This window comes from Diabrotica undecimpunctata, chromosome 2, assembly GCF_040954645.1.
Source record: "Diabrotica undecimpunctata isolate CICGRU chromosome 2, icDiaUnde3, whole genome shotgun sequence".
Lineage (NCBI taxonomy): Eukaryota > Metazoa > Arthropoda > Insecta > Coleoptera > Chrysomelidae > Diabrotica > Diabrotica undecimpunctata.
Window position 1 is genome coordinate 109,332,352 of NC_092804.1, and position 24,494 is coordinate 109,356,845.

The window sequence follows — 24,494 nt, forward strand, 5'->3', positions numbered from 1 at the left end:
TAGAATATGACGACGACGAAGATTCGAAAAGCAAACAAGAACAGGATTTAGAGGAAATAGGAGAAGTTTTACTGAATAATGTACAAGAAGAAAGGGGAAAAGATGGTACAATGTGGAGAAAGCATCAAAGAAAAAACAAAAGGGTACGTATGAGCAAGCTTAATTTAGTAAAACAATCACCTGGGCCTAATATATTTACGAAAAAGTTGAAAGACATTTATGAAATATGGAGTTATTTCATTGATGAGGACATGATTTACATAATTGTAGAATCCACTAATAAATACATTGAAAGTATAGCAAGCAATTTCTTTAGGGAGAGGGATGCAAAGCTTACAAACCCATCTGAAATTCGCGCTCTTATAGGCCTTTTATATTTGGCAGGGACATATAAAGCCCATCACCTGAATGCAGAAGATATCTAGCAAACTAATGGCTAAGGTATCGAAATATTTAGACTAGTTATGTCCTTATCCCTATTTCGGTTTCTTCTAAGATGCATTAGATTTGATGATAAGGTCGATCATGATGAACGTAGGAGACTGAATAAGATGGCCGCCATCCGAGTATTTTTTGACAAATTCGTAGAAAAGTGTAAATCGGGATATAACTCTTCGCAAAATTTAAGATGCGATGAAATGCTTCCTGGATTTTTAGGGAATTGCCCTTGGATACAATATATTCCAAGCAAACCCTCAAAGTATGGGCTTAAAATTTTTAGTTTATGTGATGCTGAAATGTATTATACCATAAATATGGAGGTTTATATGGGTCGTCAACCAGATGGCTCATTTACTGTAGACAATTCCCCGAAAGAAGTTGTAAAAAGAATGTGTGCGCCAATAAAGAATTCTGGGCGCAACATTACTCTAGATAATTGGTTTATTAGCATTCCTCTAATAGATGTTTTAAAAAAAGAATTTGAATTGGCTGTTGTTGGGACCATTAGAAAGAACAAAAGGGAACTGCCCTCTGAATTACTTTAATGATCTCGTCCTCTAAAATTAAGTATGTTCGCCTTTAGCGATACATGTACCTTAGTGTTGTATATCCCCAAAAAGAAGAAAGTTGTATTGCTTGTTTTAAGTCTACATGATGACAACGCTATAGATAGAGAAACATTTGAACATTATAAACCAGAAATTCTGACGTTTTATAACAATACAAAAGGCGGGGTTGACGTCGTTGATCAGCTATGCTCCTCTTATGATGTTTCGCGAAAAACAAGACGTTGGCCCATGGTAATTTTTAATACCATACTAAATATTGCAGGTATTAATTCGCTAGTGATTCATGCAAGTAACAACCTTGCTGATAATAAAATGCTTAGAAAAAATTTTTTGAAGCATTTAGCATTTCCTTTTATGGATGAACATCTACGGGTCCGAGCAACAGTAGACAATTTAAATAGAGATCTGAAGTTACGTATTAAGGCCATATGTAATATTCCTAACACAGACGGCACTCCAACGAATGAAGGAGTACATGATAGATGCTACTTTTGCGACCGTAAGAGAACCGGAAAACGACTGTTTCCTGCTGTAAATGTAAAAAGTTTTTATGCAAAGAACATACACGTGCAGTATGCAAAGAGTGCCAAACTGAACTTATTCGGATTAACTAAAAGTTTCCTTTTTTGTTTATCGGTGTAGAAAATAGTTTTTTTAATGTTCTGTCCAGTGTTTTTAACATTAGTTTACTTTTTATATTATTTTGTAATATGTTACTCTACTTATTAAACCTTAGTAAAATCATGTTTTACTTAAACTGGTTCCAAATACTTTTATTAACTCAAACTAAGAAGTAAAAGACCACACGGTCGTTTCGACCGCGCGCGACTACTAATTTTCAAAAATTCCTAGCGACTACTGAAGGGTTAATAAAATTTTTTGACGATGAGCACTCTAACTATAGTTAGTTGTAGGCGGGAAACAACAATTTCTTTTAATCGGTTAAATGTTTTTATAATTATCGTGATATAAATAAGTTTATTAAAATGGTGTAGTCATCTTAGCGGAGTGTGTATATTGTTGTTTTCAAGAAATATAAATTCTTTGTATCAACGTACATTTGGAGGTAGCGGCAACGTTGTTAAAAATGATCTAAGGAAATATAAGAACTACAAGTTCGTCAAAGTTAGCTCTGTCTTTCAATTTAAACTCTAGCGATACGAAAAATAAACAGAGAACGCATTCGGAGTAAAGAAGATAGCAAATGCGTTCGGATTTTAAAATTATTTTATTATGGAACTACGACTGGGAGAGGGTCAATTGAACTCAATAGTTATTGAAATTTAAATTATTAGGAGTAATTATTCCACGTAATATTATGTGATAATGAAAATTATCGATTTTTATTGTTTTTAAAGATGAAATATATTATAAAAGATTGATATTTAGAAATTTTTATTAATAAAATCATTTCAAATTTTGTTTGTTTGTACAGAAGAATAGATTTAAATTTATTTTATTTCATTACGTTACACACATATAAAATACACGTTTGTAGCAAGTCAAAATAATATATATATATATATATATATATATATATATATATATATATATATATATATATATATAAACATAATTTAACAACTTGAAAACTAAAGTTCATCTGACTATGGTGATCACCAGTTTTTAAATTTGATTTAAATTTGATTTTTTGTTGGATGTCAGGTTTTTCCATAAGCAATTTTTCTTTGTCTGAGTTTTTCGCCAACGGAAACCAATTTTATGTAATACTCTTCGTAAACTTTCATACGATCCTGTGTAATTAATTTCATTGACAAATTTCCTGTGTATGCCTCTCAACGTAGGAACTTTTTTTTCGTGGACGTGAAAATTTATTACAAATCTCCGAAGAATTTCCTTATCCATATTATCCAACTTAGTTTTGGTCGCACTTTTTTGTCTTTTAATATTAGGTGTATGAAACGAATCACTTTCACCATCTTCAACTGATCTCGTTTCCTTTGAAATTTGCTTTACAGAACCAACACTAACACCCGTTGCGCGCGAAACACGTTCTTGAATTTTCGTTAGTTCTATTATCGGATGTTTAGCCTCCGCTTTTCGTTTCATAAAATATATCACATTTGCTATAATTTCACGAGATTGACCACTCAAAACTTTACGATGAACTTTTGATTTAAATTCCATTGTAACGGAACCGGATTAATAAGTCCTACACCAGTGTAATTGATATGCGTCTGATCTGTTTGCTTCTGCTAACAAAATGGAACTGAGTATATTCGGGCTACTGACGGATCCTCCCCACCAAATTTATATTCTTGTCAAAACTCAGAGACATTGCAATCAGTGTTCCCAAACCTACCGATAAATCGGTAGATCTACCGATTTCGACGTATTTCTACCGATCTACCGACACAGGCTTAAATTCTACCGATTTTTATATTCAGATAGAAATTTTTACTTATTCTTAAATTTGAGAAGAAATATGTAAGAGACAAAACAATTTTTCTTCCGATACGTATAATTTGCATTGAGCATTTTTGTTTATTCACGAAAACGTGTGAAAACATTCATAAATTTATTCTTAAATGATACCTAAGCGGTACTTTACAAAGTACACGATGTCATAAAAGCTAATAATGCAATAAATAAATGAATCCAAATCCATTGTGTGTGATCCCGACCGCTTGGTTCTGGGAATTTGTCAAGTTAGGAACAAAACAACGCATAAATCTAAGCTTCCGAGTATCCGAGTGCACCTCACGCAAAAACTCGGTAGTTTGTTTGTTTTTGTTGTATAATATTTCCTTGTTAAAAAGGTTTTATACTTGAGTTTTCGTTTCTCGGATAAGTATTCGATTCCTAGTCACAGACTCATTTAAAGATTTAAATTTCAGTCAGTTGAGGTTTGTGAAGTCTTAACTCCTAACGTCGTGTTATTGTATTAGTAGCGTAATTTTTTATTGTACGCGTAACAATAATTTAATAGTTATGTCGTCAAGTTCTGAAAGTGATTCAAACCTAGGTGAAACAAGTAGCAGGTGTCTAAAAAGAACAAAATATATGCAGACATACAAAAAGCAATGGGAGAACAATTTAAAATATTCTGGGTGGATTAAGCAAAGCAGTAAAGGGGTTCATTTTGCATTTTGCTCTTGTTGTGCAAAACATATCAATGTTAGTTCTGGTACTGATGCTGTGGACAAACATGCTAATCGAAAAATTCATATAGACAAGGCTAAAGCCATGAAATCGCAATCCAAACTGAAATTTGATATTATTAATAATAAATTTGAAGATCAAAGAAAAGGTAAGTCATAACGTTTATATATTTGAATTTTCAGTTTGTTATATTTAAAAAAAAATTTCAGCTGAAATCAGACTATGCGCTTTCCTTGTAGAGCATAATCTACCTTTTACAATTATGGATCATTTACCCGATCTCTTGAAAACTATTAATCCAGATGTGATTAAGGAGTTGAAATGTGCTAGGACAAAAAGCCAGAATATAGTCGAGAAAATAATGGGAAAAGATAGTTTTGAGATTTTATGTGAAGATTTACGACGAAAAAAATTTTCTCTAATAATAGATGAATCGACTGATCTTTCCACCACGAAGCATTTATGTTTAGTCGTAAGGTATGAAAAAAACTATGTTATTCAAGATTCCTTTCTGTCTCTCATACCACTAGCCTCGGCAGATGCAAATACTCTTTTTCAAGCTGTGCTAAGTTTTTTTGCTGAACACAATATTCCTTACAAGGATAATCTCATTGGTTTTGCATCTGATGGAGCTAATGTTATGATGGGTTCTAAACATTCTTTCATGACTCTTTTAAAAAATGAAATCCCTGAAATTTTTATCATGAAATGTATATGTCATTCTTATCACTTGTGTGCATCTTATGCATGCGAAAAATTGCCAAGATTTGTTGAGGACTTAGTGCGAGATATTCATAATTATTTTTCTTCAAGTCCTAAACGTATTTCTCAATTTAGAGAATTTCAATCATTCTGTAATGTTAAATTTCATAAAATATTACATCCGTCCCAAACTCGCTGGCTTTCCGTACATGCTGCAGTATCGCGTATATTGGAACAGTATAATGCACTGAAGTTATTTTTCACAGATGCTGTTCAGAATAACGAATTACTTGCAGCTGAAAATATCTTAGTTAAACTTAATGATGTTACTACTCTTTTATTTCTGTCATTTTTAGATTTCGTATTACCCTTATTTAATAACATAAATAAAGAAATGCAATCACAGTCGCCTAAAATCCATTTAGTGTATTCCAAAATCTGTTCAACTTTAAAAACATTGTTCGACTGTTTTTTAAAAAGAGAATGTATTTTGGACAAGTCAATCGAAAACATTGATTTTAGAAATTCTAGAAATTATTTAGATCTTGAGCAAATATATTATGGCGCGAGGGTACAAAATATTTTTTATAATCATACAGATTTAACTCCAGAACAAAAACATTTATTTCAATTGAGATGTCTTGACTTCTACATTGAAAGTTGCAACCAAATTGTTAAAAGAATGCCCTTAGAAAGCAATAAGCTAAAAGAACTGTCTATTATAGGTCCCGCAAAAGTTAAATCTGGTGAAATTTCATCTATTGCCCATATGTGTAGCTTATTCCCTGGACTAGTCCTATCCTCGACCTCTAGCAATATTCCAATGCAGGTAATTGACACTGAGTGGCGTCTATTGCGAAATACGGAAGAAATAAAAGATTTAGATGAAGATGTAGAACAGTTTTGGAAGGGTGTTACGAAATTTAAAAATGGCGACGGAACGCCAACGTTTTCTCACCTAACAAGTTTTATTTTCAACCTTCTATCTTTACCACAGTCCTCAGCAAATGTTGAGCGAATATTTTCTACTGTGAATATACTTAAAACCAAACGGAGAAATCGTTTATCAACGGAAACAATAACAGGTATTTTACACTCTAAAAGATATATAGCTGGAGAAGGAGAAAACACCTGTTATAATTTTGAAATTGGAAAATCACTAATTTCCAAAATATCAAAAGATCGTTGGTATGAAAAAGAAAATGAATAGGCTTTCTAACCATTTTTATTTTATGTTTTTTAAGTTAATAACTCGATTTCTCTGTTTTGAATGATAAGGTCTTTTGTTATAATCATCTTTATAGGAATTAATCAGTTAAGAGTTTAGATTTTAATCAGTTTGAGTTTATATTTATATATTTTTTTCTTAATAACTGTTGATTGTTTTAGAGAATAAGTGTCTGATTTGTTTAAGATCTAATATCTTCTGTTACTTATTACAATATGTTTTTATTATTTTACTGTTATTGCAATGTTTCATTTAGTTTGAGATTATATTATATAATTTGAGAATTTATGTATTATACCTAATATTTTAACAAGTGTTGAATGTTTTAGAGAAAACTGTCTGATATTGTTTAAGATCTAATATCTTCTGTTACTTATTAAAATATGTTTTTATTTATTTTACTGTTATTTCAATATTACATTTAGTTTGAGATTATATGGTTTAAAATAAACATGACAAATAAAGTTTTTTAAGTCCTCTTTTTTTTTTCTCTCGTCTACTTAGTAGAATCCAGACCTTAATATTTATGTAGTATATGTACCCAATATAAATGTGACAACTTCGTATTTCCCACTTCGTTACTGTTGGATGTTACTGCCAGCCAAGTGCCAACGTGCCAGCAGTGCCAACCTTCTCGTTTTAAGTTCAGTATCTGGGTTCTTTTTTTTTATTTTATTAGATTTAGATGAATAAACATATTTTATTTTTTCTTAAATAAACGAATTGCAAAACACTATGAAATTTAAACAAAATATTATATTTTGAAAAATCTACCGATTTTCTACCGATTTTTTTAACAAATTCTACCGATTTTATTTTTTTAAGTTTGGGAACACTGATTGCAATTCTTGACGAGCTGTACATCTCAACAATCCGTGATTTAGAATACCGTAAACGATACTAATTTACTTTTATAGTAAAGATGAAGTATTTATGTTTTATTTTTATATGTGTTATATTAGGTAAGTGCATTTTTTTTATAAATTATATAGTCCTTTATTATATTTATTACAACACTTTTTAAAGAAAATTTACAGTTACATTTTTCAAGGCTATAGGCGTGATATTTAGACATTAACAATGAAATTATTAGATTTATAGGTTTATCAATATTGATCTTTCAAATTTGTTTTCAATGAGAACATTGACATTTTTTTAGTTTACTTAAACACATCACAAATAAACAGATAAATAGGCAATTAAATATTTATGTATGAATATTAAATATGATTAATAAAATTGTTCTGAAGCTATTTTCTTGTGGCATTTTAAAGTAATTACTATTTAAATGGGAATAAGCCGCAATTAAACGTTTAGGAAGTTTAAAAGTAAAGTAAGTTAACAAAAAGGTTTGTATTTTGAGAACGATTTTCGAAGTGGAAAATGAAACGTCAATAAACTTACTTTAATTGTGGCTTATTCCCATTTAAATAGTAATTATGATAAATAAAAGTTGCTGCAACATAATATAATATTTCTCCTTCTAATTGCTTTCTCAGTTCAGGTGAGATACCAATATTTCACATTTTTCAGAGCCTTGCGTTTCATAAATTAATACCTTTTCTCTTCTATGGGTAAAATTTCTTATGTCATAAAAGCAAAACATTGTATTTCTTTCTTGCGATACTCGTCTATCTCTTTAATTCTAACTTTCAATATTACATGTGTTACATGTTCTAACTAGTGTTACTAAGTTGTTCAAACTGCTGATAGCGCCTTAGATGACCAAAACAGTATGTTTTATTACCATTCTGGAAGGTGGTATGGCGAGTTGAAATAAATGTATTTAAAATTAAAATTTTTTATTATATTATATATATACATCTTATCTTGTTGCTTTCATGGCATTTATAAGTTTAATAAGTGTTTTGGAAATGTATGTGTAATACATATATTACCCCTATTTCTGTTTGGAATTCTACGTCATCTATCGATTTACTCTGTGAATTATTTTAGATCTTCATCGGATTATTCCTACATCCTCATTCAAGGGTTTTTTTATAACTTCCGTTTTATCTTTTTTTGTGTGTAAAATTCAGTTTCCCCCGTGTAATGGTGGAATTGGTTTCTTGTCTTTTCCGAGAATTTTTGATAGCTTCTAGACAAATTTAAAATATTTCAATTTTGGTTATACAAAACCCACTTACAAATTTTTAACATATATAACAAATGTCACATCTTTTATTTTTGTTGAAGTATCCCGTTTTGTATTGGCTACGTTTGTTAGTTGATAGCTTTGTTGTACTCTTTGGATTTGTATTCGTTGATTTGTACTGCCTTTAGTCATACGATCTTGTCTTAATTCTTCTACTAACTGAAGTAGGTAAGTTTGTCTAGATATTTAACTGTTGGTAACTCCCTTATTTACATAGAATTTAAGCATTTATTTCTGTCATATCTAAAATATTAAAAAAATCTTGCAACGGCCATTTTGGTGAAGCTGATTTGGTTAAACACTGTCTGGCTCTCTGATCTACAACGTCTACTTCTTATTTTGCTTGGTTGTAATAGGTAATGGTTTCAGGTTTCTTCTTTTTATCCATACTTATTTTTAATATTATTTGAGTGTAGGGAACTCAGCACTAAAACATTTTGTTTGTATTTCCCTGGTTACCGTTAGCGTCAAGTTTTTGTGTTTGAAAATGTTTGTTTTGTACAATTACATCTATGTGTTTATTATTGACGGCGGCATATCCTTTCTTACTTGGTTTATTGTTGCAACAATTCTGGTAGCCTTCTTTGGTAATTATTTTGCCAACTTTATTGGCGTAACGAAATTATTCGTCGTGACCTTTCTTTCTTTATTTGTAAATAGTCCCATTAGACTGCTCACTCTTTGTGCTCCTAGAAATTGATTGGCTGGTCATTGCTTATCTTTTATATTCCCCATTCAGGTAAGGAAATCAGTTTAATAAATATTTGCACTGGATATCAGCTGCAAGCCAGAATTTAATTCCAAACGTATCGGGTTTATTCGCCATGTACAGGGTAAAGCGGCATCCTGCCTTCGTTGGAAAAAGCTGTTCGTCGATAGATATATTTTTAATAGGTGTATAGAACAATATACAATTTTCTATAATGCTTTTCTTAGCATGAGGCGTTGGTCTAGCAGCCTCCTTTAGAATATTTTGACTATTACGTCTTTCTTAAATGAATGAGATACATTATGTACTATGCAGGTATACACTTATGACAATATTATAAAAGTAAATAAATAAATAGAAGCTACCAATATAATACAGTTGCTAACCTGGCGTAAAAGCGCTGTTATCATGTATTAATTCCCTTTACTCGGTAAGTAATCCTTCCTGAAGGTATTGGAAGCTACATTTAAAGTTAAAGCAGAAGTACTGAGCAGCTTCTCAATCTTAACTTTATCTTCAGAATCGCTACCCGATAAATGTACTTGAACAACTTTATCAGGCACATACTCTCATCTTCATTATCGGGTAAATCTTCATCACATAACTCTACTTTAGATTCATTATATGACAAAAATAGAAAGCGGACAAATTGATCGCATCCGGTGCTACTATTGTCTGTGTCAAGTTAAGAATTCATAAAGGAGCCTTATGGGAAGCGGTGATGCCAGAACTACCGATAGACTGAGATAGGCGAGAGTAGTGGAGTTGCAGCGAAAAAGCAGGGCCGAACTGCATGTTATATTGCACATTAGACGTTTTTTCACTTAGGTAACTTTAAATTTTTTTTGTTTTTTTGAAAAATAAAAATTAAAGACATGTCTTTTTCTCACAACAGTTATTTATTAAATTTCGGCTTAGGTCATCATCAGACTCTTAAAAATATTCTTAATTGTTTAATGAACAAATTGAGTGAGTATTGTGGTAGATATTATTAGTGTCAGTAAAAAACATAAAAAAACAATAAAAACTTCTGTATATTTTAAAAAAAATACAACAGAACCATAGAAATGTAACAAATTATTTGGTTTTTTAGTTTGACATTTATATATTTACAATATTACAATTATCAAAAACTATGTACATTCTTCGTCCATATCCAAATCGGAATTGTCACTACTATCATATAAATCTATAACTATGGGAGTTACGTCTTCCATTAGACCGTCCACTTCCCAAAATTTTTTCTCCAGAGTCATTACATGTTGAATATAGTTTTTCCAGTTATCAGACGTAACATTTGAAAACGCTTTTTTTATGAGGTCCTCCATATCCTTCGCTTTGAAGGTGCTGTTATTTACGGCCACATGCCTTTTTACTTGGCTCCATACCATTTCAATTGGATTTAATTCGCAATGGTATGGAGGCAAACGAAGCACTTTGACATTATTTTGTTGTTTACAAAGTTCTTCAATTTTGTAATTATCAAAATTTTGTTTAAATTGCGCGACTACCTCCAAAAGCTCGCACTTCAGATAATTTTCTTCAAAAAATATGTCTTTTTGTCTTAACCAGTCCATAATGTTATTCTTATTCCACGATTGGTTAGGCAACAACTCGGTTTTTACACTATGATATGGAGCATTGTCCATAACAATAACCGTTTTTCGAACTAAGTTGGGCAACAGTTTGTTTTCAAACCAGTTCTCAAAACACGGACCGTCCATTTCGTCGTGATAATCAGCGCTGTTTTTTTTTGCAAGGAAAAACATTTCAGCACCGTTTACAAAACCATTTTCACTTCCGGCATGGACAAGGATGAAACGTGGTCCACGCTGAGTGGGATGCTTTAGTCCAGTACTTAGCCCTTTTATGAACGCATCTCTTGCCGAGGTGACGGTTTTGTCTTTCCATTCTCTGGAAACCGAGTGCCCCACATTGACCCATGACTCATCCAAATACACAATGTCATAGCCCTCAGCCCGATATTGTTTAATGGCCCTTAAATATCCATGCCTCCATGCAATTATATCAGGACGTTCTATTAGCACGGCACTTTTATCACGTTTTGCATAAACAAAGTTCATGTCTTTTAACAACCTGTACATTGTACTGCGGGTAAAATTTGGCAAGTTTTCGTCTTGGTTCACTTTTGGCAGAAGACGATTCAAAGTAGGAGGAATGTTTTCAAAAAAAAAACTATGCACTGTTCGACGAACGCCGATACGAACACCTTCATCGTAAGTATAGTCTCTGGAGTTGTTTCGGCAACGGGTTCTTTTTCTGTTTGTTTTTACCTCAGAAAGCTCACCTTCTTTGTCTTCCTGTACGATTTTTTGAATCGTACGAACTGACACTCCTGTCATCGCGGATACTTTGTCGAATACAATACGTTGACTTTCATCTCGAAGCAAATTAATGTGGTATCTCACTACGTTTAAGATCACTTTTTTAGCACTCAGATGTAAAATTTGACCACTTTTAAACGGCAAAACTGGATCCATTTTAACAATATAATTTTTTACACTTGAGATTTGAGTGCGCGATGGTTATGCCTTAACCCTTGTCCGGGCAGAAGAATTTAAAAACGTAATCGGGCAGTTTGGGCTTATGTATACAGACAAACATATAATCTCCACTTCACCTAATTACACTATTTTGAAAAACATACCGCTCATTTATCTATAACTCATAAATCTGTCTGCTTTCCAAATGTGCTTTCCAAATGACACTATTGTTTGGAATGACTAAGTACATAAAGAGAATTAGAAAACTATTAATAGTCAATTATAAAGTAATCAATATTGTTTACTGTTAGGGCCTGTTAGCCCGGCTTGCCCGATAATGGAAGTTTAAGCACAATATCTTAATTATTATTGCTTTCTATTTATTAACTATTGTGAAAGTAATATTTTATAAATAATTTTGAGAGTTGACACCTAAGCTGTCAGAATTACCTGTGCCATAATAATTAACCAATTGCGTAAAACCTAATATTTTAACCACTAATAAAGACATTTTTCTAATAATCTTTAAAATCACTTCCCTGAAAATGTAACCATATTTATAAGTAATTGTAGTCGTTAAGCTTATTAAATAGATACGTACCTATCTTTTTAAAATAAATTTGATTAACATTGGAAAATATAAATAAAAATTTGAATATAAATAAAGAATGGGTTATTTCGGCCGGCCCTGCATAGTCCCGTGAACTATTGGCAACATACGCCCGTAAGAAATGCACTGGCCTATCTGTTCAGTTGTGAATTCTTAACTTGAAACAGTCTTTAGGTAAGGATTAACAAGTAGAAGACAAATTATAATCCTCAAATATATCTCAAAAAAGTTTTTAGTTATCAAGTTTTTAAAATAACTATGAGTATGATAGTGATGCTTTCTAATCTGGTGAGGCCAAAACATTTATATAGGTACGTAATAAACGTACATGTTTATTGACATTTTTCTATTTGTATTTGGTAAACTTACTGTTGTATGAGTCATGAAATGGTTTTTCTACTTGTAAAGTACTGCATGTAGATCGCTGTAATATTCTACTATAAAAATTATACTTTCATACATTTCCAAATAAAGTGTTATGTCAAAAATAAAAAAAAATCTTGTTTTGGTTTACCAGTAATCGTTGTTTTATCTGTAAACGTCCCTGTTTTATTAGTTCACTTTTTTTAAGAGAACTTATTTTATGAAGTAGTTTGTGAATTATGCTTATTTATTCACTTCAAAAAAATTTTCACTCCAAAAACGTGTTATTGACGCTTGTTTTTATATACAATTTATATGAGAGTTTAACAATTAAATTTTTGTTTGACTTTTCAGGAATATCCCACGATCAGTATGGAGTTCACGGTGAAGGTCGTCCAGGTAAGCAAATCTAATTTAAGTCTTAGTGTTTAATAGAATTACATTTTTAAAATTATTGTACAGGTATCTATTTTATCCGTTTTGATAGATTTTTCTAAGGGTGTTTAGGTTTCTGTTTAAGATATTTAACGCATTTCTCTAGTTTCTCTAACAAATTAACAATATATATCCGTATGTAATTAAACAATTTAATCCTATCATTTTTTATTCGTCTAAGTTGTTTTGTTTTCCGTGACTGTATTATGCCTGTATACATGTATCTCTGTTTATGTGCATCTATATGTGCAAATGGATGGGGATGTTCTCAATCCCCATACGGTGCGTCACAATGACTGATGGGGGACATCCTATGTACAAATTGGACCAGTGTGAATAAGGTATATTGGCAAATAAATATCCATCGATCAACTCAGAATATGGCTTGGAAGCTGCAGCTCTATTATTACTGTAGATTTGTTAATTGATCATGGTACAGAGACAAAAACACTTACACACATACAAACAAAACACATATAATACAACACATAGATGGACAACTTACAGAACCTATAAAAATAGGCAGCGAAATAAGACAAGGGGATTCATTGAGCCCCATGTTCTTCAATTTGATCATGGATGAAATCATCAAAACCGTTAACAAAGGAAGAGAATACAGAATGGGAAACAAAGAAATCAAAATACTCTGTTACCCAGAAGACGTAATGTTGATAGCCCAGAATGAAAATAGTCTGCAAGGACTGGTCAACAGATTAAACATAAAAGCAAAAGAATTTAATATGACAATCTCATCTCAGAAAACTAAAACAATAGTAGTCAGCAAAGAACCAACCAGATATGGCATTAGTATTAAACAAGCAATGGAAATAAAATACTTGAGAATTACTTCGTTTACATCAGGGCCCCTGTAGGTAAACTGTTTTAACGAGTATACAAAACATAGGCTACTAAGGTGGTGAGGACTATAGAGGGCCTGTAGTAGAAAGCAAACTGAAATGTAATTAATCATAATAACGTGCCAAAGGGCCCCATAGTCCTCACCTGCAGCACCAAGAAAGAGGCTAATGAAGCAACCATCAGGACCCGTCTAAAGAGACAAAACGTTAAGAAGACAGAAGACGAAAGAGTGGTTGTTAAAAAATCGAAAGATCGAAGAGAATGCGCAAATTCTCGTATATACGATCGACTAAGACTATTGAATGCTTCCAATTTTCAGACGCTTTACAGAGTTGGAATGATATCCTTTAAAATCATTAGAGGGCTCGATTTCTGTAATCAGAGTCTTGCATGCGAACATCCAGTATATTGATACAGCTTTGGCTTAAATTTACTATTGCTATAAGGAGGTCGATATAGCTCTTATACACGACGATGAATTGAGCTGTAAACACAGTAAAAATAAAAATCATAGTTAAAGGAAGTATTTCCTACTTCTTCTTCCTTTTAGGTAGACATGACTCTATCTATTTTTCAATGTGCCTGATAGTTAAAGGAAGTATTTTCTCCTTCTTCTTCTTTTTAGGTAGATATAACTCTATCTATTTTTTAATGTACCTCCAGCAAGTTGTCGTTTCATCGTTTTCGTGGTCTACCTAGTGATTGTCTTGGAAAACCGTCCCTTACCGTTTTTACCACTCTATTTGTTGTCATTTTGCTTATATGATCATTCCGTTCTAATCTTCTATTTATTAGAGTCCTTTAAGTTTTTCACCTCGCATCTACGTCATATATCTCTACTTTTAGCTCTGTCCCATAGGTTTTCATCTCTGCTGTTTCTAACATTCTTTTTGTCCTGTCTGTGTCATGTCGTGTTTCTGTCGCGTATGTCATAAATCGCGTAAATTCTGCCTTTTATTTCTTTTCCGATATTTTTATTTCTCTATATTGTTTCATTCAGGCAACATGCGGCTCGTTTGCTTTATTCACTTGATCTTTCGGTTCTGTTTCGAGCTTTCCGTAGCTAGATAATGTGATGCCCATATATTTAAACTCTATCACTTGTTCTTCTATATGTTAAATGTACTGGTTGATATTAAATTGGTGCACCATACCTTTTAGATCATCTTTATTTCAAGAGAGTAGTACTATGTCATCTGCATAGCAGAATATTTTAAAATGTTTTTCTCCCATTTGGTATCCTTTTTTAGTTCTTATATTTTTATTATTTCATCCATGATCAGGCTTAACAATAATCGACTCAGGGTTTCTCTTTTATCCCATTATCAGCCCCATTTGTTTTAGTATGTTCTTCTTCTACATTTAATTTTATTGTGTACTTTTGGTAGATATTTTAGATGATTTTAATTATTCTTAAAGTGGATAACGTCCTTTACGTATTAAATAAGTATTAAGGAGGTAATTCTGAAATCAGCAAAACTCCCATATGATGATCCCGAACAACCACCATGGAGGGAGTTAAAACATTTAGTGATTAATTGCAGAAAAAATGGCCTAAAATTATCATTGGCTTTGTGCGAATGAGCACCATCTGACCTAGAGCAGTAAAAATACAAATTAAAGAGGTAAATATATACTACATTTTGATGTGAAACATGACTTGGACATACTAAATGTAAGAAACAGCCCAATTTTCATAACTTCAAAACAAAAGAAGGTTATTAATAAAATAGTGGCTATAACTCACGTGTCTAGAACTGTTGAAAAATGACATGTAATACGCCTATCAAAGGAAACTTTTTGTAGTTCTCATAAACCGACCTGGAAAGCATATTGTCAAGGGGAATACTAATATTTATAGACAGGGACGATAAGGCATACATTGGACCTATATATAGCCGCCGAACAATTTTAAAATGTTATAAAGTCAACCTTCCAAAACAACTATTTGGACATAGTGGGGAATGCCAACAGAAAAGTGTACTGTCAAAGAAAGAAATGTCAAAGATCCAGAAAGTTCTCTTAAAAGACCCCCAAAATCTTCAAATAAGCATTTCCTTGCTCTGAAAGAAGTCAGGTAACAAGAAAGAATGATGAAGAGACCTTGAAAGAAGTTTGCAGGGTTGTTATACCATTAGACACATGGCATAACACTGGATTCGATACAGTTACTTATGGTTTTAGGAAAAACTAACGTCTGGTAAAAAGCAACTGACCGATAAACTTATTTAAGCCATATTAATTACCGAGGTCAGACGGTATTTATCTAATACTTCTACAAAAGAGAAATGATCTGAACAAAAAACTATGTTTTCTACTGGTTAGCTTAGGACTGTTGTACATACCAAAAGTATCGAGGGTAATAAGGTTGGGTTTTATATTCAAACCAGGCAAAGTCAGACAGGAAATAGCTAAGTCTCCAATGCCGATAAATTTGATGTTATTTGTAATAAAAACTCTAGAAAAACTGCTCAGTAGGCAAATTAGGGATGGTATATTGGTTAAAAGTCCGATATATCAGAGACAGTATGTATATTGAGGAGGATTCTCTACAAAAATAACACAAGGGCGATTCGTCTTAAAGTAACAAACCTAATAAGCTGTAGAGGCTGCATGCTAAAAAGCCGTGTAACATATGCAACGTTATTGGGGAAAATAGTGTCACCAAAAGAACTCAGAGGCTATCCGTATAGGATATCCCGAATGGGAGTTAAATCTCCTCTCTTGTGGAATATACTCATGGATGGGCTGATAACTAGACTTAGCAACAACAGGCATCATGTTCTGGGCTATGTAGATGACCTGGTCATCTTATCCCACAAAAAATTTAATAGAACAGATAGAGATAGTATACAACAGGCTCTAACTATATATACAGAATGACTTTAAATGTAGGGCTTTACATAAACCGTTAGAAGTATAAAATCATGTAATTTACCAGAAGGAAGGATTAAGAGGGATTGCGTGCTCTAAGCGTAAATAATATATAGAGAGTAAAGGAAAGTATCTTAATCTAGGTTAGATTTGGTTAGATTTAATATAAATAAGCGCTTAAACACCCATTCACTAGACCTAAAAGGTCTATTATGGCTCATCTCTAGGGTAAAATTTTTTCACCACCTTAGTCTTGTTAACAAATTCTATTATGGCCTTGGGTGACACTTCGAAGAAGTCGTAGGTCTAGACTTATTACTGCTTAAATGTATTGAGCCCTATTCTATCCAACCATGGGCAATTTCACATAACGTGTTTCGCTGTTCCGTCACTAGCCTGAGTTGCTGCATCTGTCTAAAAGCCATATCTATACCAGCATTGATCTGCCATTATGATATTTATTTTATTTGCCACGCATTAATCCGTGCCTGGAAAGATTAGAGTACATGACTTTTTGAAATGATATTAAGGTTCCAGTGCATCTAGTACCATTTCCAATCTAGGTGATTTTTAATTATCTCTCCATATTTTATTATCCCTCTATCCTTTCACTTTACTTTCTGGCATCCTATCTGTCTTCTACATTCTTCTATCTTCGCCTCCTTTTTTGTAATATAATATATATATATATATATATATATATATATATATATATATATATATATATATATATATAAGAATAAGAACAAAGAAGTACTTGTGACTCGTTTGGAACAAATATATAACTGTTTTGGATGGGTTGGAGTCAATAAAAGGGCTATTGGTTAACTATTTTTTTAATCTCGAGCTTTCAACTGTGTTTACAATTATTATCAAGAGCTAAAAAAGACAAAATATCTTACAAGGTTGAACTAAAAAGAAAAAACAATTTTTGTTAACTTACCAAATAAAAATTAGTTTAGTAAGTAAAAATTACTGCTAATACATCTTTAAAATAATTAATATAAAAATGTTTTAATCCAATAAATGTTTCTCTGAAAATTTTTATAATTTTGAAAACATTTTTTTTAATACAAAAATAATTGAATTTATAAATAGTTAAAATAGCAACCAATTACAAATAAGCCTCAATGTCATAAATGCCAACATTTTTACAGCCAACAAATTTTTATTTTTGACAATTATATTGCCAAAAGTAAAATTTCGTTTAAACATTATTTTTTGTTTAGTAACAAAAAAGAAGAAGATTTATTCACCGTTGACAGATGTCTGAAAAAATGTAACAGATATATGGAGAATTAAATATGACATTTTACAAGTTTTATATATAAATCATAAAGAAAGAATATAATTATAAATTTTGCTTAGATTTTGAATTTCTGATCTTTTGTTTAAATTATTATCACTTTTGCTAATACAAACCATTTCCAAAAAAGTCCTTTTAAAATTTATTACTTTCACTACATAAAATTTTAATGTTATCAAATCTGATAATTCAAAGATGTCGCCCATGCAGAGGTTTACTCATCCAGGTGCGCATTTTGTCTTGCTTAGTCAGGTGGTTTATGCGCATTTCTTGCTCCCTCAGTTTAAGCGGCGTCGTATCATCATCTACTGCGCAAATTGCTCGATATAAAGTAGATGTCTCAGCTTGTACCTGAAAATAAGTTCTTAAATTAGCAATTTGTTTATCCAATTGCTCACCTATATCCATAAGTCCTCTTCCCCCTTGATACCGCGGTAATGTTTTTCTCTCTACTGCACTGCGTGGATGATGTTTTTGCGCCTTTGTGAGAAGTGTTCTTACTTTCCGCTGAAGACCCTCTATATCCGTTTTTGACCACTTTATAATACCAAATGAGTAGCTCAGCGCGGAACAGGCGTACGTATTTAATGCCTTAAACAAATTTTTACTATTAAGATATGACCGATTTAGTTGTCTTACTCTTCGCACGAACTCCGAAGTTAGTTTCATTCGTTTATGGTCAATTTTCCGCGCTTGTTTTACTCCGAGATATTTGTACATATCATTTTCACCCATTGCCTCGATGTTTTGGCCATCTTGCATATCGAAACCTCCGGGCTGAACTTTTCCTCTGACTATATTTAGTATACGGCACTTGTCTAGTCCAAAATTCATACTTATATCATTTGAGAAATTTTCTACAGTTTTTAGCATCTCATCTAGGTGGTTTCGAGTGGAAGCCATTAATTTTAAATCATCCATATACAACAGATGATTAAGCTTCGCTACAACAGTGTTGTTATTTTTGATGCTAAAACCTGAGTCAGTAGAGTTCAGCAGCTGAGATAGTGGGTTCATTGCTAGGCAAAACCAAAGTGGACTCAACGAGTCCCCCTGGAAAAGCCCCCGGTTAATAGGGATATCTTCAGTTTCGATATTAATTTCACCCGGTATTTGAAGGTGAATTTTAGTCTTCCACTCTGCCATTATATGCTTCAAAAAGGTCACGAGATTAACATCGACTTTATATATTTTCAATATATCTATAAGCCATTCATGCGGCACTTAATCAAAAGCCTTCTTGTAGTCAATGAAGGCAGTAAAAAGGTTTCTTTTTTTGGTGTATGCCTGGTTAGAAATGACTGAGTCGATAATAAGTTGTTCTTTGCAGCCCATGGAGCAATTAGCGCATCCTTTCTGTTGAGGCTCTATGATATTGTTCAGAGCACAATGTTGGTAGATACGCCGGGCCACACAGGATGTGACCAATTTGTACAAAGTTGGAAGGCAAGTAATTGGGCGGTACTTTGCTGGATCTTGGGTGTTACTTTGATCCTTCGGTATTAGATAAGTGGTTCCCTGAGTAAGAAATGATGGTATTTCCTGTGAATTAGAAATAATATTATTAATTAATGCTGTTAAGAGCTCATGAACACTCCAAAACTTCTTTAGCCAGAAGTTTTGAACTCCGTCTGGTCCAGGAGATTTCCAGTTATGAAGCTCTTTGATAATGTTTGAGACTTCTTCAGTGGTGAAAGGTTCATAAGGAATATTACTGTAGTGTTGACAGTTGTTCGTCGTTTGTTCAATCCATCCAGCATTGTTGTTATGAGTAGCTGGCGTCGAAAGTTGGTTTCCCCAAAACTCATGAATTTCTTCTTGGCTTGGGTAGGATTTATTTACATTTTCTACGTTGGAATTTAGTTTTCTATAGAAAGCCTTATCTGCATTTTCAAAAAGTATATTGTCGCATTTACGGTTGTTACTAACTTTGTATCTCCTTAGGCGACCTGAATAAGCGGAGAGTTTTTGTTTTAATGTGTCTAGGCAGTGTTGAGCTGTGTTGTTTTCTGGATCATGTTGTGAGTGTCTTGGAGTGTTCAGAATTATTTCTTCAGTTCTTTTAATTACTTTTCGACTTCTTACTCCTCCTATTATTATTATTATTAATTTAATATTAGTTAAAAATATATCAAATTAACAACTTGTTTCGTTTTCAAATACATGGTGGAGCCGTGTGCCTGTTTCTTCGTAGTTTGAGTAAACAGAATATAAGCGATGAACGAGTGGTAGTGTTTTTTATGCCTGGCATTTAATTTAAAAACTCTTGGAATTTGTAAAAAGGTCCAGTGTTTATTTTATTTATCAAAAACCGAAAATAAGACAGTTGAGTGATTTCTTGAGAAATTGGAATGGACATATAAGTTTGGTTTGTTTTTGAACACGAAAAGATGATTGGCTAAAAGAGAGGATGGAAGGAGATTTTGGATGATGATTGATTCTGAAAGCAAAGAAGGAGGGTTATCTGATTCTGACCAAAGAAGAAAGTTCATCGAATTAGGAGAAGTGTTTGAATGCTGGCAGTTGTGAATGGTTAAAAAAATAATTGGTGAATAAGAGTTAAAAAGTGGTAGAGGTTCTGATCGATGAATGCTAATTTGAGAAATTGCAGTATTTATTAATTACTATTTAAATGGGAATAAGCCACAATTAAAGGTTAAAATATGTTTATTGACGTTTCAGTTTCCACTTCGGAAATCGTTTTTAAAATACAAACATTTTGTTTGTATTTTGAAAACGATTTCCGAAGTGGAAATTGAAACGTCAATAAACGTATTTTAACCTTTAATTGTGGCTTATTCCCATTTAAATAGTAATTAATTTAAAATGCCACAAGAAAATAGCTTCAGAACAATGCAGTATTTATGTAAGTACACACCAGTTTTTATTTATCAGGAGAGTCAGGGAAGTCAAAAGAGATCGAAAGGATCTTTAGCACATTTGAGCTAAATTTCGTGTAGCCAAAGAAAGGCGCTAAGCGCAAAGAAACTACAGGGTTTTTGACGAATGAAATAAGGAACATTTTAGAATTAAAAGTTATTTGTGTGTTTTAAAAATTGTATTGCCAAGGGATTAAGTTTAAAACGAAACAAATAATAAAATTAATTTGTGAGGTTTTTCTTTTGTTAATTTTCGATAAAGTAGTATCTGCTAATTTTTAAATGTAATTTAATTTTGGGCAGCTCAGCTTAAATTTTTTAAGAGAAATATTGATATTTCTGATTGATTTGTTTATACGTGTAAGAATTTTTAATTTTAAATTTAATGATTAACTACAACTAAGTTAAGATCTAGCCAAACTTTTAGCGCAAAGTTGTTATAACTAAAGCGCCGATGACTGTCCAATTAACACGAGTCCGCGAAACACCACACGAGAGCACTGTTACAGTTTAAATGTTTTAAAAATAAAATCGTCATATTAACCAAGAATGTTTTCTTCAGTATTAATATACTTTATTAGTAATGAGCGTTTGTCAAACATGTAGCGTTTAAACTATAAGCTATACAACAATAACTAGGTGTACCCAATACGCGAAAGTCTAAAACGCTTAAACCAGAAATGCGTCGAATGTGATCGAATACTAAAATAACACTAACTAATATGCGAGAGATGAAACCTCTAATCAAGAAGCGACCAGCTCAGCTGGGATACAATTTGATACTGACTACATGACTACTTTCAAATTATCATTGCCTCACCTAGCAGGAGTCAGGAAAAATTCCTTCAAAATTTCTATTAGGTAGCTAAAAACCGCCTTTGGAATGATTGCTAACGGATTTCAAATTTACGAGTTTTCAATGGTTAAAAACAGCTTTTGAATGCTTTGTACCAGCGATTTCTTTGGAATTTGCTCGGAAAAAGTTACCTCGGTAGATTTGACTAAATTATAAATTGTTTTCTATCAGTGGTGTAGCAACACTTACTTAATAAATTTCTTACAGAAATTTATCCAGTAGCCGCAATTAAAAGTATCCACATATATGAATAACCTCAATAAACTATTCTTGCTTGTTTTGGTAATTAAATTAAAGTTCATTTAAATTGGAAAATTATATTTAATGTTCTAATAGATTTTAAAATGTTATGTTTGGATTTATTCGTTTCCAGATTTCATTAGGTTATACTTAATTTAACAGTTTGATACTTTAAAAATTTCTGTAATTTTTTGTTATAAAAAATTGTAGTAAAACAGTAAATTATTGTTTAGTAACAAGAAGATTTACAAGAAGCGCTTTTGCTGAAATGGGCCTACAATTTGTTGAACTTCTCAAGTTAAGAATAATATCAAACTGCGTTGCAAATGGCTTTTATATTGAGGAACAATTGAGGGTAAGCACCATTTTTGTTTATATTTTTATTAGAATTTGCTTTATAATGATATAGGATCTCCTTTAATGTGTAAAGACTTTGATTACATTCGCTAATTTGACACGAGTGTTGAAAAAAAGAAATATAATAAAAAATTTTTGATAGAGGAGACGTTACGTTTTGAGTTGTATATTAGATATTTCCTTTGTTCTTGTTTTAGTTTCGCTCTAGTTGGAGATTAAAACTCATTATGGCAATTATAGTTTTGTTTGTTGCGCGCCTGAATACAATAGAACTACAACCAAACCATTCACGGAAAAAGCGTAGCCACGAGATTTTACGTCTTCTTTAAGCTTCTTCTGCCTTTGATTTTGCCCTGCATTATATTTCTTAAGGTTTCATTTTTTTTATCTCTGATAACCCTATGTTAGGCGCGTGGGCTACATACGTAGCAGAGAGCAATTGGACGAACAGTAAGTAACATAAAAACATAAGTAAAAATTAAACAATGTTCTTATGAAATAAACTAAAGCAAGGATCATTGCACAATCCAGGCTTATCTTCACACTCTTGGCTATATTGTTGAGATACGAGTTAAGGACTGGCCTAATTTTATACAGACGATCATCAAGATTTTGTTGGTTTGATTTAGGTTTTTTGGCAAAGTGGAGACATCTTAAAATACTTACAAATCTATCTCTACCCATTTGCTCAGAAAAACACTTTAAATTAAATATTCGATATGTCTTCCAATAGTCCAGGATTCTGTTTAAATTAATTGTCCCCGTATGGTACAAAAGTCCTATGAATTTAAGTAATTCTTCATTTGTTAAATTTTTCCACAAATCCTAGCTTTTTCGGAACAACCCTTTGCAAGAAAAAGATTAACTACGTAATCGGTGGTTCCTGTTACTATATTACTTAGCAATTCTTCATCCATTAGTAATCTAAAATAATCGTACGGTTCGGTACTTATGGGGAGATTAATTAGCATTTTATTGTTTCCCGTAAATTAAAAGTGTTTCATATTTATGACGTTATCTTGCCAATCAACAATTAAATCCTCAGTTTGGTTATTTTCCGTGTCATCAATATCTTCATTTATCGGAACAATATCCACTACAATTAAAAAAACCAAATTAATCTTACCGCATATCCCTAAACCATTAAAACACTGATCATCATCATTTTCCCGCTCGCTTTCTGAAGACTCATCATCTTGCTCAGGATCGCTCAGATCTTCATCATTCTCCGATTCGTACAAATATTGCATCATTTCTTCTACCGTCAAACATTTGGGGGTTTTCACAGTTTTTTTACGACTTTTATGCCAGATGGACCTGCTTGTTTATCGTCCATATCACCCATCTTCTAATTTCGCTAATTCGGCGAAAAATTCTTTCGAATTAAAAACTGATGGTATTATAACCTAAATTACACCTATGACAATATGCGTACAACAGCACGTCTACTCACACCCACTGCATTTCGATTACTGGCTAAGTAAATTCAAACGGAGCTCTGACGCCAAATGGCGGCGTGCGCACTAGGCATCAGATCATAGCGCCGCCAAATGGCGTCATACGCAGTGAATGGGATTTGGTTAACAAATAGATTTTCTAAATATTGTTCCAATATTTGGTGTTGCTTTCAAAGGTATATAAATATAAATATTTACTTTTTTAAAAAGAGTACATTATTTTTTTGTAAATAGTAATTTTTACTTTAGTTTTTTGTTTAATTTATAGTTCTTAAATATTTTTTTTTTGTTACAGGAATCATTTACAGATTTGGAATTATGTTTAAAAAATGAAAAATTTTACATCTCCCCAAAAGAAAATTTTCTTAGAAATGTTAAGGAATGCAGCGTAAAACCAATTAAATTAGTAAAATCGTGTTTAACAAAGGAACAAAGTTATTTTCCTGATTTTATATACAATATGGCCAAAGCTCAAATTGAGTTAATATACAATAATCGTGATGTTATTTCTAGTAAGAATCGTTATTTTAAGTTAATATCACTAACACCATTACTTGCAGTACTAACAACTACAACTTGTACTTATATTTTAAAATACCACCCACTATAATCATCTTTACACGGTATTTTAGAATAGCAATTTATGTTTGTACAGGGTAGTATATGTCTCTGAAACACAACCTTTTCTATAATATAGTATATTATACACCAGCATATCGTAATCACGTCGTGCTACTTTACTTGCTTATTATTATCGATACCTAGATATCCAAAAATTTTAACTCATAGAATAGCATAGTGTGTGTTGCAATATTTTCTACCGTAGTG

At 32.2% G+C, this 24,494-nt stretch overlaps 2 protein-coding genes across 2 annotated transcripts in view; both read left to right on the plus strand.

The window, feature by feature from the left end:
• Positions 1 to 3,962: 3,962 nt before the first annotated feature.
• On the plus strand, positions 3,963 to 6,045 carry LOC140433853 (E3 SUMO-protein ligase KIAA1586-like). The gene is made up of 2 exons (XM_072521829.1): positions 3,963 to 4,281; positions 4,343 to 6,045. Exons 1-2 carry the CDS (start codon positions 3,963 to 3,965, stop codon positions 6,043 to 6,045), a joined length of 2,022 nt encoding a protein of 673 aa, XP_072377930.1.
• Positions 6,046 to 6,843: 798 nt separating this feature from the next.
• Positions 6,844 to 24,494, plus strand: part of LOC140434771 (uncharacterized) — a 37,497-nt gene continuing 19,846 nt past the window's right edge. Inside the window, exons 1-4 of the mRNA XM_072523272.1 lie at positions 6,844 to 7,025; positions 12,759 to 12,803; positions 22,086 to 22,207; positions 23,962 to 24,178. Coding sequence (XP_072379373.1) covers positions 6,986 to 7,025; positions 12,759 to 12,803; positions 22,086 to 22,207; positions 23,962 to 24,178 — 424 coding nt within the window. The 5' untranslated portion in view covers positions 6,844 to 6,985. The remainder of the gene's footprint in view (positions 7,026 to 12,758; positions 12,804 to 22,085; positions 22,208 to 23,961; positions 24,179 to 24,494) is intronic.